This window comes from Dipodomys merriami, unplaced genomic scaffold (genome assembly GCF_024711535.1).
Source record: "Dipodomys merriami isolate MVZ:Mamm:240054 unplaced genomic scaffold, mDipMer1.0.p SCAF_17, whole genome shotgun sequence".
In the NCBI taxonomy this organism is placed as follows: domain Eukaryota; kingdom Metazoa; phylum Chordata; class Mammalia; order Rodentia; family Heteromyidae; genus Dipodomys; species Dipodomys merriami.
In genome coordinates this window covers 25,674,808-25,689,170 of record NW_027203048.1, presented here as the reverse complement: position 1 = coordinate 25,689,170, position 14,363 = coordinate 25,674,808, and the positions used below count along the sequence as shown (strand labels likewise).

At 47.6% G+C, this 14,363-nt stretch overlaps 1 protein-coding gene across 1 annotated transcript in view; it reads left to right on the top strand.

Annotated features, from left to right (window-relative positions):
* Positions 1 to 10,761, top strand: part of Kcnk12 (potassium two pore domain channel subfamily K member 12) — a 50,211-nt gene extending 39,450 nt beyond the window's left edge. Inside the window, exon 2 of the mRNA XM_070025543.1 lies at positions 5,282 to 10,761. Within this exon, the coding sequence (XP_069881644.1) occupies positions 5,282 to 6,183 (902 nt within the window). The 3' untranslated portion in view covers positions 6,184 to 10,761. The remainder of the gene's footprint in view (positions 1 to 5,281) is intronic.
* Positions 10,762 to 14,363: the final 3,602 nt, after the last annotated feature.

The following is a 14,363-nucleotide window of genomic DNA, read 5'->3' as shown; positions in this document are numbered from 1 at the left end:
AGGAGGCACCAGACAGGCTGTAGGAATGAGCTTCGCAGCTTTTGTCAGAGTGACATAATAAAGCCCCCAGTGTCTGCTCCTTGCAAACCAGAATGGCAGATCAATTGTGGCATAAACAAAACAGCAGGCTTGGTGTGAGCCTGGGGACAGATTACGCCTCTGCAGGGTGTGACGCGGGTGGGGAGCGGATTCTCAGGATGGCAAAGTTTGCCTTTTCCCTAGCTGGAGCTTCAAGGCTCCTTTCCACAGTCAGCCTGAATTCCTACATGTTGCCAGAGATCGGGGTCTGATCCCCTAGACTGGGGACCAAGCAGTGGTGCAAGACATAGATCAGATCCAGAACCTTGACATACCCCATCACCTAGAGCTCATTATGTTGAGGGTAAAAACAGATGGACACTGCATTCTCCCCTCCCCCAACCCCCCAGGAGCTGAGCTAACTGTGGTATTCAGCAAAGTAGAGGAAGAAAAGCAGATCCAAGGAGCCAGACCTGAGAAATCAGGCAAGAAGGAGAGATACTTTCACTGACTGCTGTCTGCGATCAGAGAACCTACAGACCAGCCTGCCTGAAACTTGTGTGCTCGGCAGAGAAATTCCAGCTTTGTTTAGGGACTGCAGTTACCAGCTGACTGAGTGGTTGTGATGAATAAAAGCTAAGACAGAGACACAAGAAGATGCTAGGACAAATGCCAGCCCAGATTCTGGATAGGGGCAGCAGAGAAGAGCTGTGCTGTCTCTATAGGGCATGCTCGTTGTAGAGGAAGACATACTGCACAAAATCCTCTGCAAGGGGTCCTAGAGGTTCCACTGTTTCCCAATAGCACCACCCCGGTGACCATGTCTTCAATAACACATAGACCTCTCAGAGATACAAGTCAGATACAAGATACAAGTCAGGGGTAGTGGTGCATGCCTGTAGTTCCAGCTACCAGGGAGACTGAGGCAGGAGGATGGCTTGAGCCCAGGAATTTGAGGTCAGCCTGAACAACACAGTGAGATTCCATCTCAAAAGAAGAAAGGAAAAGGTCTGAATTCTACGATCCTAGAAGGGTGGACTGCTTGCATTCTGCCTTCTTCCTCCACTGTCTGTGTGAGCAGCCCCTGTCAGCAGCCCACGGAGACAATTTGCTAGTATAGCTTCCGACTCTGGAGGACATACTTCAGACGCTGCTTCTCCTGGAACTCTCCTCACATTCCACTCAAGCTCATGGGTGTATCTGAGCCCTAGCCAGCGTCCAGCTAGAAGTAAGCTGCCCAGCTCTCCTCTTGCTGCAGGGAGAGATTCTCTTACCTAACCCCCAATAATCATTGTGCAGTTTGGAGATGGGTGAAGGATGCCTAAGCACTTCTCACCACCACAAATCTCCTACCTTGTGCCCACCTTCCACCCATCCCTGGGTAATTCTGAGCCTTTCAGACAGCCTGGGAGGGGAGAGGGAGGGGATGTGCTGTTAGTTGCCAGGCCCAATTTGCCAATTTAGTTAAGTCTAGCATAGCTTTGTCTAGAACTTCTCTTTAAAACCTGGAATTACATACCACAAATTATTCTCAGCTTTAAAGACTTCAGCTGAAAATCTTAAAGTATAGGAAAATCCAATTCAATATTCCCTTAACTAAACAAAGCATCAATTCTCCAGGCTTAGGCTTTTCCATTTCCATTTCCACTAATGAAATGACCCCCATTACTAGTGGTTTTGTATTCCTGAATGAGTAGAAGCATTGGGTACATTGGTCTAGTCAGCAGGCTTCAGTCAGGACAAATGGATGTCAGTCTGTCCCCAAATAAACTGAACAAGCTATAGGTCATATCCCTTCTGCTGTTCCTTCCTCTCCTATCCAAATAAAGTTTTCTTATTTAAAAGGTCTTGTTTTATTTCTTATTATGATTTTATTGTCTTTAAGTAGTTGTTCAGGGGAGTTGCCATTAAACAAAACAGTTTATGAATACCATTCACGTTGATCAGTGTCACCTCTTTCAACCTCTTTCATCCTCAAAGGATGAGAGTCTTATGAGAGTGCAAGAATTCATAAAACACACAAACCTCATACGCTATCACTTAAGTAATCACTATCTCTGTCAGTAGATCATTTCAAGGTCCCCTATATCCCTACCCAGTCACACTCTGCCTACCCTGAAAGGAAATCCCATCTCTGACCAAAAGCAATTTCCTTTCCATCTGAGGGTGATCTGGCTGTGATATCAGTCACCCCACTGATCAACTTATGAAGGGCTGCTTTCCCACTGGCAAACTTATGAAGGGTTGATTTGGCTGAGCTGGCAGGCCAAGCAGGCATCCCTGTCCCTGCAGATTCACTCAATGAGGACAACTTTCCCTAGAAAGAGAATGTTCTTCATTCAAGGGTACACTAGAGACTGTGTTCTTCTAGAAGCTCCAATACATTCTCCAAGCACTTATTCCTTATAATTTGACCAACCAAATGTGCATCCCTGAAAAGTACCATAACTTGTTTTTACCTGATTTTGTATTAATATTATTTTGTAGATAGCTTCTTTTGTCCAATATCGTTTGTTTTAGTAGCATCTGTCAGTTGTACAAAAAGGAGCTCCATTGTGACATCTCCATGTATGTATACAATGTATTCAAATCAACCTAACCCTCTCTATTACTCCCCTAACCCTCCTACCCCTTCCAATTCCAACAGGTTTCATCATCATGTTTGCATGCATGTTCAACATTCTTTTTCATGAGACTCACTCTTGTTGAAATAGCTGTGGTTCATTTCTTTTCATGTGTAGCATTTCTTTATCGTGAACAGGCTGATGTACTTCTGTTTCTGGACATCTGGACTATTAATCTACGATGCTTTACAAACACATATGCATTCCATTCCACATATAGCTACGTAAATTCAGAGCTGCTGATTTGTTTATGAACTCAAGAACTTGAACTTCACTTGCTTTGAAGTATAGCAAAATCATTCCATCAAGTTCTTAGGTAAACTGCAGCTTGTTCAGTTCACTCTTTTGTGGTCAAATTCTGAATATAAGAAACCGACTGGGGCTAGGAAGATGGCTCAGTGGTAGAATGCTTACCTTGCATGCCTGAGGCCCTGGGTTCAATTCTTCAGCACCACATAAGCAGAAAAAGCTGGAAGTGGCACTGTGGCTCAAGTGGTAGAGTGCTTGTCATGAGCTGAAGAGCTGAGGGACAGCGCCCAAGCCCAGAGTTCAGGCCCCATGACCGACAAAAAGAAAAAAAAAAAAAAAGAAAGAAAGAAAAGAAAAAGAACCCAACTAAACTTTTGCAACATGAATACTGTGTTAGGATTTTCCTTAAGTCACTAAGCATATTCAGGCATATGCTTGGATATTTCCTCTGGGAAATCTAGAAAACCCTCTGTGAGGATTATAAGAAATATTTACTCTGGCCTTTTTAGGGAGACAGTAAGTTAATGAGACCAATTATTGTCCATCTCTTTCCCAGGATTGGTCCCACTACCTTGGCAGTGCACAGGCTGTTGTTGGACATGAATTAAGTAGGAATGCCTCTGTTTTGCAGCCAGAGGTGCTCAGATGTGTCACAGAGTTGCTCAAAGGGTCCATTTTCAGCTCAGACTCCAGGAAGTAAGTGAATCTTCCTATCAAGAGATTAAAGCCCGCCCCCCTCCACTCACACACAGCAGACAGGCAAGTCTGGGCTTTACAAGGAGAGCAGATCAGGATGGAGAGGCAAAGCAGCCCCCGCTGTGCTGCCCTGAATGGCAGGCGGCAGAAATCAATGGATAAAAACTCTTTTAAAGCCTGTGCTTTGAACAAGTGATGAGGCTAAGACATAAAAAGTATCAAGCAATAAGCAGCTACCCATACACAGGGAAGATCTCTGAGGACAAAATCCCAGACACACACCAGCAGCACAGCCCCTAGCTGGCCCAAAACCTCCTCCTTGACCAGAGTGAATGACAGTGATCAGAAAAAAGAGTGCTGGAATTTTCTGTGGCTGGGCCTTGCTCACACTCTGAAGGCGTGGGTTTATACTCGATCTCTTCCCTCCTCCTTAAAAGTACTAAGGATTGAATTCAGGGCCTCACCCTTGCTAGACCACTTGAGCCATGCCTCCAGTCTCTTTTTGCATGGGTTATGTTCCATAGTGTGTCCACTTATGCTGTGCTTCCCCTTGTCATAGAAGGTGACATGCCTTTAGTCTTCCTCCATAGCTAGGATAGCAGGCCCACACCAGTCTCATTGGTTGATACAATCTCCTGAATTTTTTTTTGCCCACACTGGCTTCAAACTCCAATCTTTACCTCCGAGTGGTTAGGATTACAGGCTTGAGCCACCATGTATTACTCCAGACAATCCTTTTTTTTTTTTTTTTTTTTTTCAGGTCATGGGGCTTGAACTCAAGGCCTAGGAGCTGTCCCTGAGCAATTTCACTCAAGGCTAACGCTCTACCACTTTGAACCACAGCACCACTTCTGGCTTTTTCTGTTTATGTGGCACTAAGGAATCAAACCCACAGTTTCATGCAAGCTAGGCAAATACTCTACCACTAAATCACATTCCCAGCTCCCCAAACAATCTTTTTGTGAGTTTCATAAAGTCCTTTTCAGCCAGGCACTGGTAGCACACACTTGGAATCCTAGCCACTGAAGAGGCTAAGATTAGAGAATCTTGGTTTGAAGCCAGCCTGGACAGGAAAGCATGTGAAATTCTTATCTCCAATTAACTACTAAAAAGCCCAAAGTGGAGCTGCGGCTCAAGTGGTATAGTGCCAGCCTTAAGCAAAAGAGCTAAGGGGCACAGGCCCTAAATTCAAACTCCAATACCGGCACAAATAAACAAATCCCTTTTCTGGGACCTTACACTCTATTTGGTCCCAGAGTGCACAATCCTAATTAAAGTGACGTCTTTATGGAATTCTGGCTTTGCAAGGCTGTCTGTCCAGGTGTGCATAAAAAAACGCTGTTGGGGCTGGAGGCAGGGTGTGCAGTAGTAGAACAGATGTCACTTGTTGGCTTTGTGGGGTATTTCCATGGTTTGCACCTTTGCCCTCTGCTTTATAGCCTGAGGGTCCTTCCCATCCTGCCCTACCCATGTGGGTGTATACAGCGGCCCGGGTAAGGGCATGTCACCTCCACCAATTTAGGGATTGAGAAGATCAGGAACCACATCTAGTCACATCAAGGGAGGGAAATGTGTAGGTGCCACTCAGGTAAGGAGCCGGGCCAGCACTGTGGTTTAGCCTGCCCCACACCCACGCCCCCCCCCACTTCCCAAGGACCCCCTGCTCTGGCTGATCCTCCTTATGCCTCCCCCAGGTTTCGGCATGACCACTCCTGCCACTGTGGGTGGGAAGGCCTTCCTCATCGCCTACGGCCTGTTCGGCTGCGCGGGCACCATCCTGTTCTTCAACCTCTTCCTGGAGCGGATCATCTCGCTGCTGGCCTTCATCATGCGCGCGTGCCGGGAGCGCCAGCTGCGCCGCAGCGGCCTGCTGCCGGCCACCTTCCGCCGGGGCTCGGCGCTGTCGGAGGCCGACAGCCTGGCGGGCTGGAAGCCCTCGGTGTACCACGTGCTGCTCATCCTGGGCCTGTTCGCCGTGCTGCTGTCGTGCTGCGCCTCGGCCATGTACACCAGCGTGGAGGGCTGGGACTACGTGGATTCGCTCTACTTCTGCTTCGTCACCTTCAGCACCATCGGCTTCGGGGACCTGGTGAGCAGCCAGCAAGCCGCCTACCGGAACCAGGGACTCTACCGCCTGGGCAACTTCCTCTTCATCCTGCTCGGCGTGTGCTGCATTTATTCGCTCTTCAACGTCATCTCCATCCTCATCAAGCAGGTGCTGAACTGGATGCTGCGCAAGCTGAGCTGCCGCTGCTGCGCGCGCTGCTGCCCGACGCCCGGTGCGCCCCTGGCCCGGCGCAACGCCATCACCCCGGGATCGCGGCTGCGCCGCCGCCTGGCCGCGCTGGGCGCCGATCCCGGGGCTCGCGACAGCGACACCGAGGGCCGCCGCCTGTCGGGCGAGCTCATCTCCATGCGCGACCTCACCGCCTCCAACAAGGTGTCGCTGGCGCTGCTGCAGAAGCAGCTGTCCGAGACGGCCAATGGCTACCCGCGCGGCGTGTGCGTCAACACGCGCCAGAACGGCTTCTCGGGCGGCGTGGGCGCGCTGGGCATCATGAACAACAGGCTGGCCGAGACCAGCGCCTCCAGGTAGACCAGCGCCGCCGGGCGCGTTTGCTTCTCTTCTCTCAGAGCTGGCGCGTTCTTAATCCTTATCCAATAAAGTGAAACCAAAAAGAAAACTTTTTTTTTCTAAAAAAAAAAAAAAAAAAGAAAAGGAAGAAATACAATTTGGCCAGGCCTGATGTTATCAAGGGCAGAATTTGGGGGCGCCTGTGTTCCTTGGGGGAACTCTTTTGGGGGAACCACCGCCCTCATCCGATCCTCCTCCAGGGAGAAAAAAAATGGCACCCCAGACCCGACCCATTTTCCCACACACACCCCCTCCCCTGCCCACCGGGTGCGCACACCACAGTAAGGAGAGTGGCATTCCTGGGCTTTGTAGACTGGCACCAAACCCTTCCCCATGCACATAAGCAGCTGGCAACCTCAAAGCATATGGTGCAGCTTTTCATGGCTCTGAATTACCTCCTCAGCATTTAGAATCCTGGCCCGGCCTAGCAGCTTCCTTCTGGTCGTCAGAAGCGATGTAGTCACAGTTTTGACAGGTGGGGGTGGGGAGAGCCATATGTTGCCTCCCGGTGTATATATATATAGAACAGCCACTACACACAGAGAATGCTGTAGTATTATGCAATGAGATGAAACACAGCACCCACTTGGACTGTGGCATTTCCCCCAGATTTGGAAATTGCAAATGGTGAGGGGCTTGGCTGGCCTTTCTCAGCCTGCGTTTAGTCCACTCAGCACAGCACACAGAGCAGCAACCCTGGGTGGCCGGCAGGAAGGAGCAGCTCAGGTTGCAGGGGTCTTGTTTTCATCTCCAGGTAACAAGCACCATCTTGGACCCCCCCCAACACCCCCCACTTCATTCCCAAACTTTGTGCACACACAGGAATGCTTTTCACCATTAACCAGGAATAGCTGACTCTTCTCAACAAGATATTGTTGTAGTGTTTTCTTTTTCTTAACTACTGGTGTTTAACGGTTCCCATTTTTAGAGATCTTGGGTGTATAGAACCCAGCCCCTGCCCCCCAACCCCTCACCTCTCCTCCAACTGAGTCAGAGTTGTATCAGCTGCTAGCCTGGGGGGGGGGACCTAGGGCCTACAGCACCAGGAACCCAAAGCTGCCATTCCACAAATGTCAGTGCATTTGGCTCCCGTGCCTGTAAAGTGTTTGGGGAATTAGAACTCCATTCTAAATCCTGTGTATCCTCCCCAGCAATCTGGTGAGCTTGTTTTCTCCATGCAATCTGTATTGGAGGTGGAGAAAAGCAGGAGGGAGGGAACTGGTGGAACCCGGAGATGGAAGTAATTTTAGGATTAAAGTTATGCTCTGGATGCTCAAGCTGAAGGACAGATTCTCGCAGACTCCTCCTCTGCAGCTTGTAGGTCCTTAACTGGGAGGAAGGCCAGATACCCAGGCTTCATTGAAAATATGAAGATCTAGGGCTGTAAAGGAGCAATCCTTTGCCCTTTTTCTCATCAAAAGAAATGTCAACCTGAAAGACAGGTACCAGAGTTAATAGGTGTGTGGTGTGACCCAATGCATACTGCTTTTGTTGGAAGTCTTATCTAGCAATGTGAGACATCCCCTCCCTGCAAATGTACCCGAAGCTTGAGGACACATACATACACACCCCAACATGCACACATGCACATTCACACTCAGCTTTAAGAGTCAGGCTGAATGGCAAACTCCTCTTTCCTCTTCTAGTTTATGGTAGGAAAGAAACAAATGATCTGAGATCTTAGTGATTCTCAATGACTTGGGAGTCATTTCTTATCTTTGTTGGGGTTGTCTTCTAAACTCAGACCCTAATGTGGGGTGAAATGAGCAAGGCAGCACTGGCCAGGTCAGTCTTGCTAAATCCCCCCAAATAAGCTCTTCCTAGAGTTCTACTTCTTGATCTACTATGACTCCCCATCTGAACAATGGCTGTGACCACAAGATGGGACAGGATACTTGGAAAAGCACATGTATGTAGGACAGGACTTCTGACAAAACTGTAAAATAAAGTACCAGTTTTATCCTTTTAAAAGGAACCATTAAAAAGCCTTCAATTAGAAATGTCACCTAGGCAACAGGAAATAACTTGGGATCTGAGCCATCCAGAGCGGGGAAGCACAGATCCCCATGGCAGAGGTATCTGGACCATGAGGACTTAGTCTGAAAAGTAGCAGCCTGTATATGGGAAGGGAGCCCTAGCAAGAGCACAGCTAAGGCCTAGCCACTGAGCCACTTGGGTTGTATGAGTCTGAGGCATCCAGGCCATGCCACACCAACTAGTGCATAACACTGCATGAAATCCTATCTGTGGGAGAGACCAGGATCTACCTCCAGAGAAAATAAACCATCATGGGTTTTTGTTGTTGCTGTTGTTGTTGATTTGTTTTGTCCTAGGATTTGAACCAGGGCTTTGATGCTGTCCCTGAGCTTTTTTGTTCAAGGCTAGTGCTCTACCACTTGGAGCCACAGAGCCACTTTCTGCTTTTCTGGTGGTCATTTGGAGATAAGAGTCTCATGGACTTTCCTGCCTGAGCTGGCTTCTAACCGTGATCCTCAGATCTCAGCTTCCTGGGTTGCTACGATCACAGTCATAAGCCATCAGGACCTGGCTCTATTCCTTAGCAGCCTGGTCCATTTCTAGTGCTTCCTAGAGTCAATCCTTTCCTACACTTTGGCTTTAGAAAGAAGTGATGGGGGAGGGCAGTTTGAGCAAGTAATTTCAGAAGCATGGTCTGAGGGGCCAGACAAGGAAAGGCCTGCTCATAACTTCCCAGAGAAACACCAGTCCTCTAAAGTATCAGACTAACTTGGCATCCTGTGGCACATGTCCATTTTTGTCCTAATTCCCCAGGTCCCCATCATCCAGCCCCAATCTCAGTGCTACTGCATGCTACAACACATCATCATCCTTCCTGTCCAGCCAAAGGGCTCAGTGCCCCTGATGCCTGGGTCTTCTTCCTTGAAAAACTAGAGCTTCCTCAGGCAGAAGACTTGATGGAACATTAGACCCATCCCTAAGGGATATATGGGCTTTCAGCTGGTTTGCTTGCTTGGTTGTTGTTTTATTTTGTTCTTTTTTGTTTTCTTATTTTTGTTGTTGTTGTTTTCAGTCACAGCGGGGGACCAGGGCACTGTCCCTGAGCTTTTTTGCTCAAGGCTAGTGGTCTACCACTTTGACCCATAGCTCCATTTATGGTTTTCTGGTGGTTAATTGGAGATAAGAGTCTCATAGACTTTCTTGCCCAGGCTGGCTTTGAAACGTGATCCTTAGATCTCAGCCTCCTAAGTAGCTAGGATTACATGGGTGAGCCACCAGAGCCTGGCTCTTTTTGTTGTTGTTGTTGTTGTTGTTGTTGTGATGCTGGGGCTAGAACTCAGAATCTTACGCATGCTAGGCAAGCACTCTACCACTGAGCTACACCCCCAGCCCAGGACATGTGGTTTGACAACTTGTTTGATGGTGAACACTGAGAAGCAAAAATAGGCCATCCTATATCATTTCAGGAGCAAGTAAAGGAATATCTATGACATTGATAGAAACCACTTTCTCTTCTGTAGGTTCTCTTGAACCTCAGGCTAAGGAAATATCCATTCCCTCAGATGCCAAGCCTCTTCCACCCATCATGGGAGTCTCTAGCCTGCCCTACTGCTGGCAGCTCACTGCAATCTACAACTCAGGCCCAGGAGCTGCCTTTTAACCTCAGGCCCACACTTGTCTGTTTCATGCTGGGCTGTAGGCTCTAATACAGATGCATGACTCCAAGAAACACTTGTCCTCTAGCTGTGGCAACGCAGAAGCCCTGGGCCAGGTACCAGGCCTTCTTCACATTGAAGGCAGGTAAAGAAGCCATTCTTGGTATCCTGGTTTATTAAAGCCAGATGGTCTGGCCTCTAAGTTGCCTGAGGCCCCACTTCCTGCTGGGGCAGTCTCTGTCCTCAGCAAGTTGGGAACAGCCCTGGACATTTGCCCAATAGGTACACACACACACACACACACACACACACACACACACACACACACACACACACACACACACACACACACACACACACACACACACACACACACACACACACACACACACACACACACACACACACACACAGAGAGCAGCCTTACCGAGAGCTACTTTTCCCCAAGGAAAATCCAGGCTGGGCCACTTGAAGAAAGGTTTCCCATATTTAACTCATTAGTGATCTACAGGGCCTGGAGGGCGTTTTTGTACAATATGCATGGGTTTCTGTTTTATCTACGCAGAAGCTAGCGTCCAACCCTAAACGTACCCCTGGAAAACAGCTGCTCACGTGACCAGGGAGTCTCTAGCCCTCATACAGGTACCCCCAGCAGACCCTTTTCCCGGTAGGTTCTGGGGTGGTGGGTAGCTGAGCCCCCATGACTAGATGAGATACTTCTGGGAGGCTGAGACTGAAGGAAGCCGCTGAGGTGGCAGCCACAAGAGCTGTGGGCCATATGGGTCCATCTTACTGTAACTTCTTCCTCCTTTAGGAAAAATAAAAAGCACAATTCTACATCACTGTCTGGGAAGCACAGCCAGACAGCCAGCTTAGGGCACTTCTGTGTCCAGAAGAGGCACTGGGGCTTGGTTGCATGGTTGTGTGACATCACAGTGACTGACGGATCCTCCTCTGGGGTGGGAAGAAGGGAAGGACCCACTAAAGCCATTCCTGACCCTGGACAGGCTCACATGGACTCATGGCCTGGACTCTTCTCCCTGGAGCAGATCTGGCACACTCAGTCACCAGAGTATGACCTTTGGAGCAATCGCATCCTCACGTACTTTGAGGAGAAGCCAAGAGCTTTCTGCACTAACCCAGCCTGAGACCCCTTCCCTTTCTCCTTCAGGAAGCCCCTTGCTTCACAACTCATTTTTGATGCTGTGCATTCTCTCAGGAGGGGTTAGAGCATGCGGGCGAGCCTGCAAGCCTTCTTAAACAACACATTTCTTGCAACTGGAGGGAGGACTTGAAGGGTATTTCAATTAATGATGAATAAAATGTAGCCTGCCACCCTTTGAGCTGTTTGCTTTCTGTCTGTCCGAGCCGCCTGCCTCCCCACTGCCCTGCTCACACCTCCTCTCTGAGGTCCCTTGGGTAGTTACCTACAAAACAGAAGTGACTCTGAGTGCAGTGTACCACTAGGCCAGACCAGGCCAGTGCAGGCAAAGTCACAGAATGACTGAATCATGACCAGTGTGCACTTGGCTCTTCAAAGGAATTGTCAAAAGATACTAACTCAGGCAGGAGGTTCTGGCTCATGCCTGTGGTCCCAGCTATTCAGGAGGCTCTAATATCTGCCTGGGCCAAAGCTCAATACCCTATGTGAAAAATAACTAAAGCAAAAAGAGCTGAGTGTGCTTCAATCTGTCGAGTACTTGCCTAAACACATGAAAGCTCCTGAGTACTAATCCTAATTCCCCAAAGGAAGGGAAGGAGAGAAAATGGGAGAGAGGGAGGGGGGAGGAGGGGATCATAACCAACACTTAAAGGGCTAGCAGTAGAAGAAAAAGACATAACAGATTAATTAAGGAGGGTGGGAGATGGAAGAGGAAACTGAGAGCATGGAATACGACAGAGCCAAATGAAGACAGATTCTAGATTAAATAGGGACTGAAAAAAGCATCCTGGATTTGGTGGCATGGAAGATATCTATTCACTCATCCATCCATTTGTTTATCTGTGACAAACTGCTGCTAGTTGTCTATAGAAATAAATATAGAGCTAGATAATCTAGAAGCAAAAATTAAATATCCAAACCCGTATATAAATAACTTGGCAGGAAATGAAAATGTCATAAAAGACTCCCAGGACTCTTTTCAAGCTCCTTTCTGAGACAAATGCCAGGAATGAATTTTACTTGATAAGACATTTCTCTTTCCCTAATGAAGACCACCAAGCCCCTTCCCCCGCTTTTACAGAAGGAAGACCTCAAATTCTAATGATCATCTGCTCGACAATGCCTGTGTCTTGCCTTCCATTTTCCTGAATTCAAAGCTTAGTTATTCCTCTGAGGACAATGTTCAGAGCTCAGATTTCTCCTAAAAATGTAATTGGACTGTGCATGAGGGTTTTTGAAGACAACAAAATGATCTAAATGAGAAGATGATGGGTATGCTAAGGATGATCTTCATAGCCCCCCCTTCTCTGCACAGCAGTGCTCAGGCAAGTAGCGAGGGGAAGGTTTAGCAGCATTGGCAGGTGCTGAACTCTGAAGACCCCACTGCACCTCCCAAGTCCTGCTCACATTTCAGGTCAACCAAGAAGAACAAATGTCTCCCATGAAAGGGTTAGATTCGCAGTCCAAGTCACAGCTGTTAAAGGAGAAAAATGACACACATTTTGTTGCCCAGTGAGAACAAGTACTCATCAAAATGCTGAGTGAGCCAGGCATGGTATTTTATACCTATAGTCACAGCTACTTGGGAAGTAGAGGCAGAGGATTACTAGTTAGATGCTCCTACGTATGCTAAAACAAATATTTTATTAGGAACTTACCAAGATAATAGGTAGAAAAAGAGATTTGTTAGGACAGAAGCTAGGGGAAAACTGACAGCAAGAGGTCACTCACAAAAATAAGGGTCGCTGCTACTTTAGCAGTACAGGATTGAGGCAGGCTTTTATGGAGTATATCTGTATTTTGCTGGTTGGCTCTTTTTTTTCCCCCCTCCCAATTCTAAGGCTTGAACTCAGAGCCTGGGCGCTGTTCCTGAGCTTTTTTTTTTTTTTTTTTTTTTACAAAGCTAACACTCTACCACTTGAGCTACACCTCCACTTGCAGCTTTTTGCTGGTTAATTCAAGGTAAGGGCTCACAAAGCCTCACAACATTTCTGCCTGGGGTAGCTTTGAACCAGAGCCCCCAGGAGAGCTAGAACTACAGGACTGAGTCACTGGCCCAGAGTTGGCTGTCTGTTTCTCATGGGCCTTATTAATTGGTTACTTCTTCCTCAGATCAAGGTTTGAATTTTGTATGCGCGGGAACATCTCAAGAGTTTAGTTTCTACGTTTGCATTCCATCTGGGCCATTTCACACACTTGACTCATTTCTGCATTGCATTGCATTTGGCCCATTTGGCGTGCTTGGCTCGCCTCCACATTCTACCCCACCCCTGGTATTTTTGTGTCTGCCATGTCCCTTTAAAAGGGGAGGCTCACCCACATTTGTGAGTGCTCCCCTATTCCTCTGGGGGACCTATCCTCCCCCATCCTCATGGTTCAGAGAGGGATTTGACCTTGGATGACTGGAATCCTTGCTGGAATTTTATAGAAGGAGCCCACAGACAGAGGCTCCCTCTCCCCCAGGACAAAATGCTGTCCGGATTTGACCCCCTCGTTGTCTTTCAGTAGCCACATCCCATCCCATTCTCTCTCCGTCCTGTCCCTCCCCCTTGGTCACATGAAGAAATCCAAAGACAAGGATGGCACTCAAATAAACCAGCATTCGAGGAAGCGAGGCAGAGCAATGTCATGCGGTCATGTTGTGCTCTCTGGATCTACTCCATCCCAGATGGTCCTTTTGTTAGAAGTTAGTATGAGTCAACTTGCTCTCACCAGGAAGCAAAAGAGTTCTGATAATTAATAGGTTAATTACGTAGGTTATATTATTTTATATATTTTATTATATATATTATATATATTTTATATCTTATTTTACAATGATGGTAATAATAATGGCTTTGAGGTCTGAGGTCCAGGGACAGAACCGGGGACTCCTAGGTAAATCTGTTTCATTCTATTTGAGTGCACAGTGTGACCATATGCTGGATGAAGTACAAACAGAAAGGCATAGAAATGGGTATTTTTCTCTCACAAGCAACAATCCAGGAAGGAGGTGAGTCACTTGTTACTGATATAACCTCACTTTAATCAAACCTATGTGTGCATAGCTTTATGTGTGATCTGTGTGACACCACAAAAGAACTCACATGGGTGTGGTTTTAAATAGTGAATGTTTTTGGTGTATATGAAATCTCAATTTTTTTAAACATTTGTATTTAACTCAGGATCTCACACACACAGCTTTCTTGCTTGTGGCTGTTGCTCTACCACTTGAGCCATGCGTCAGTGTGGGATAGCTGGGTAAGGCACTTAAAGGTGAAAGGGAATGAGAACAGGCCTACAGACTGTTCCAGAATCTGCATATCAACTGTGACAGCACAATTTGGGTCACTGGCTATGGCTAAGAC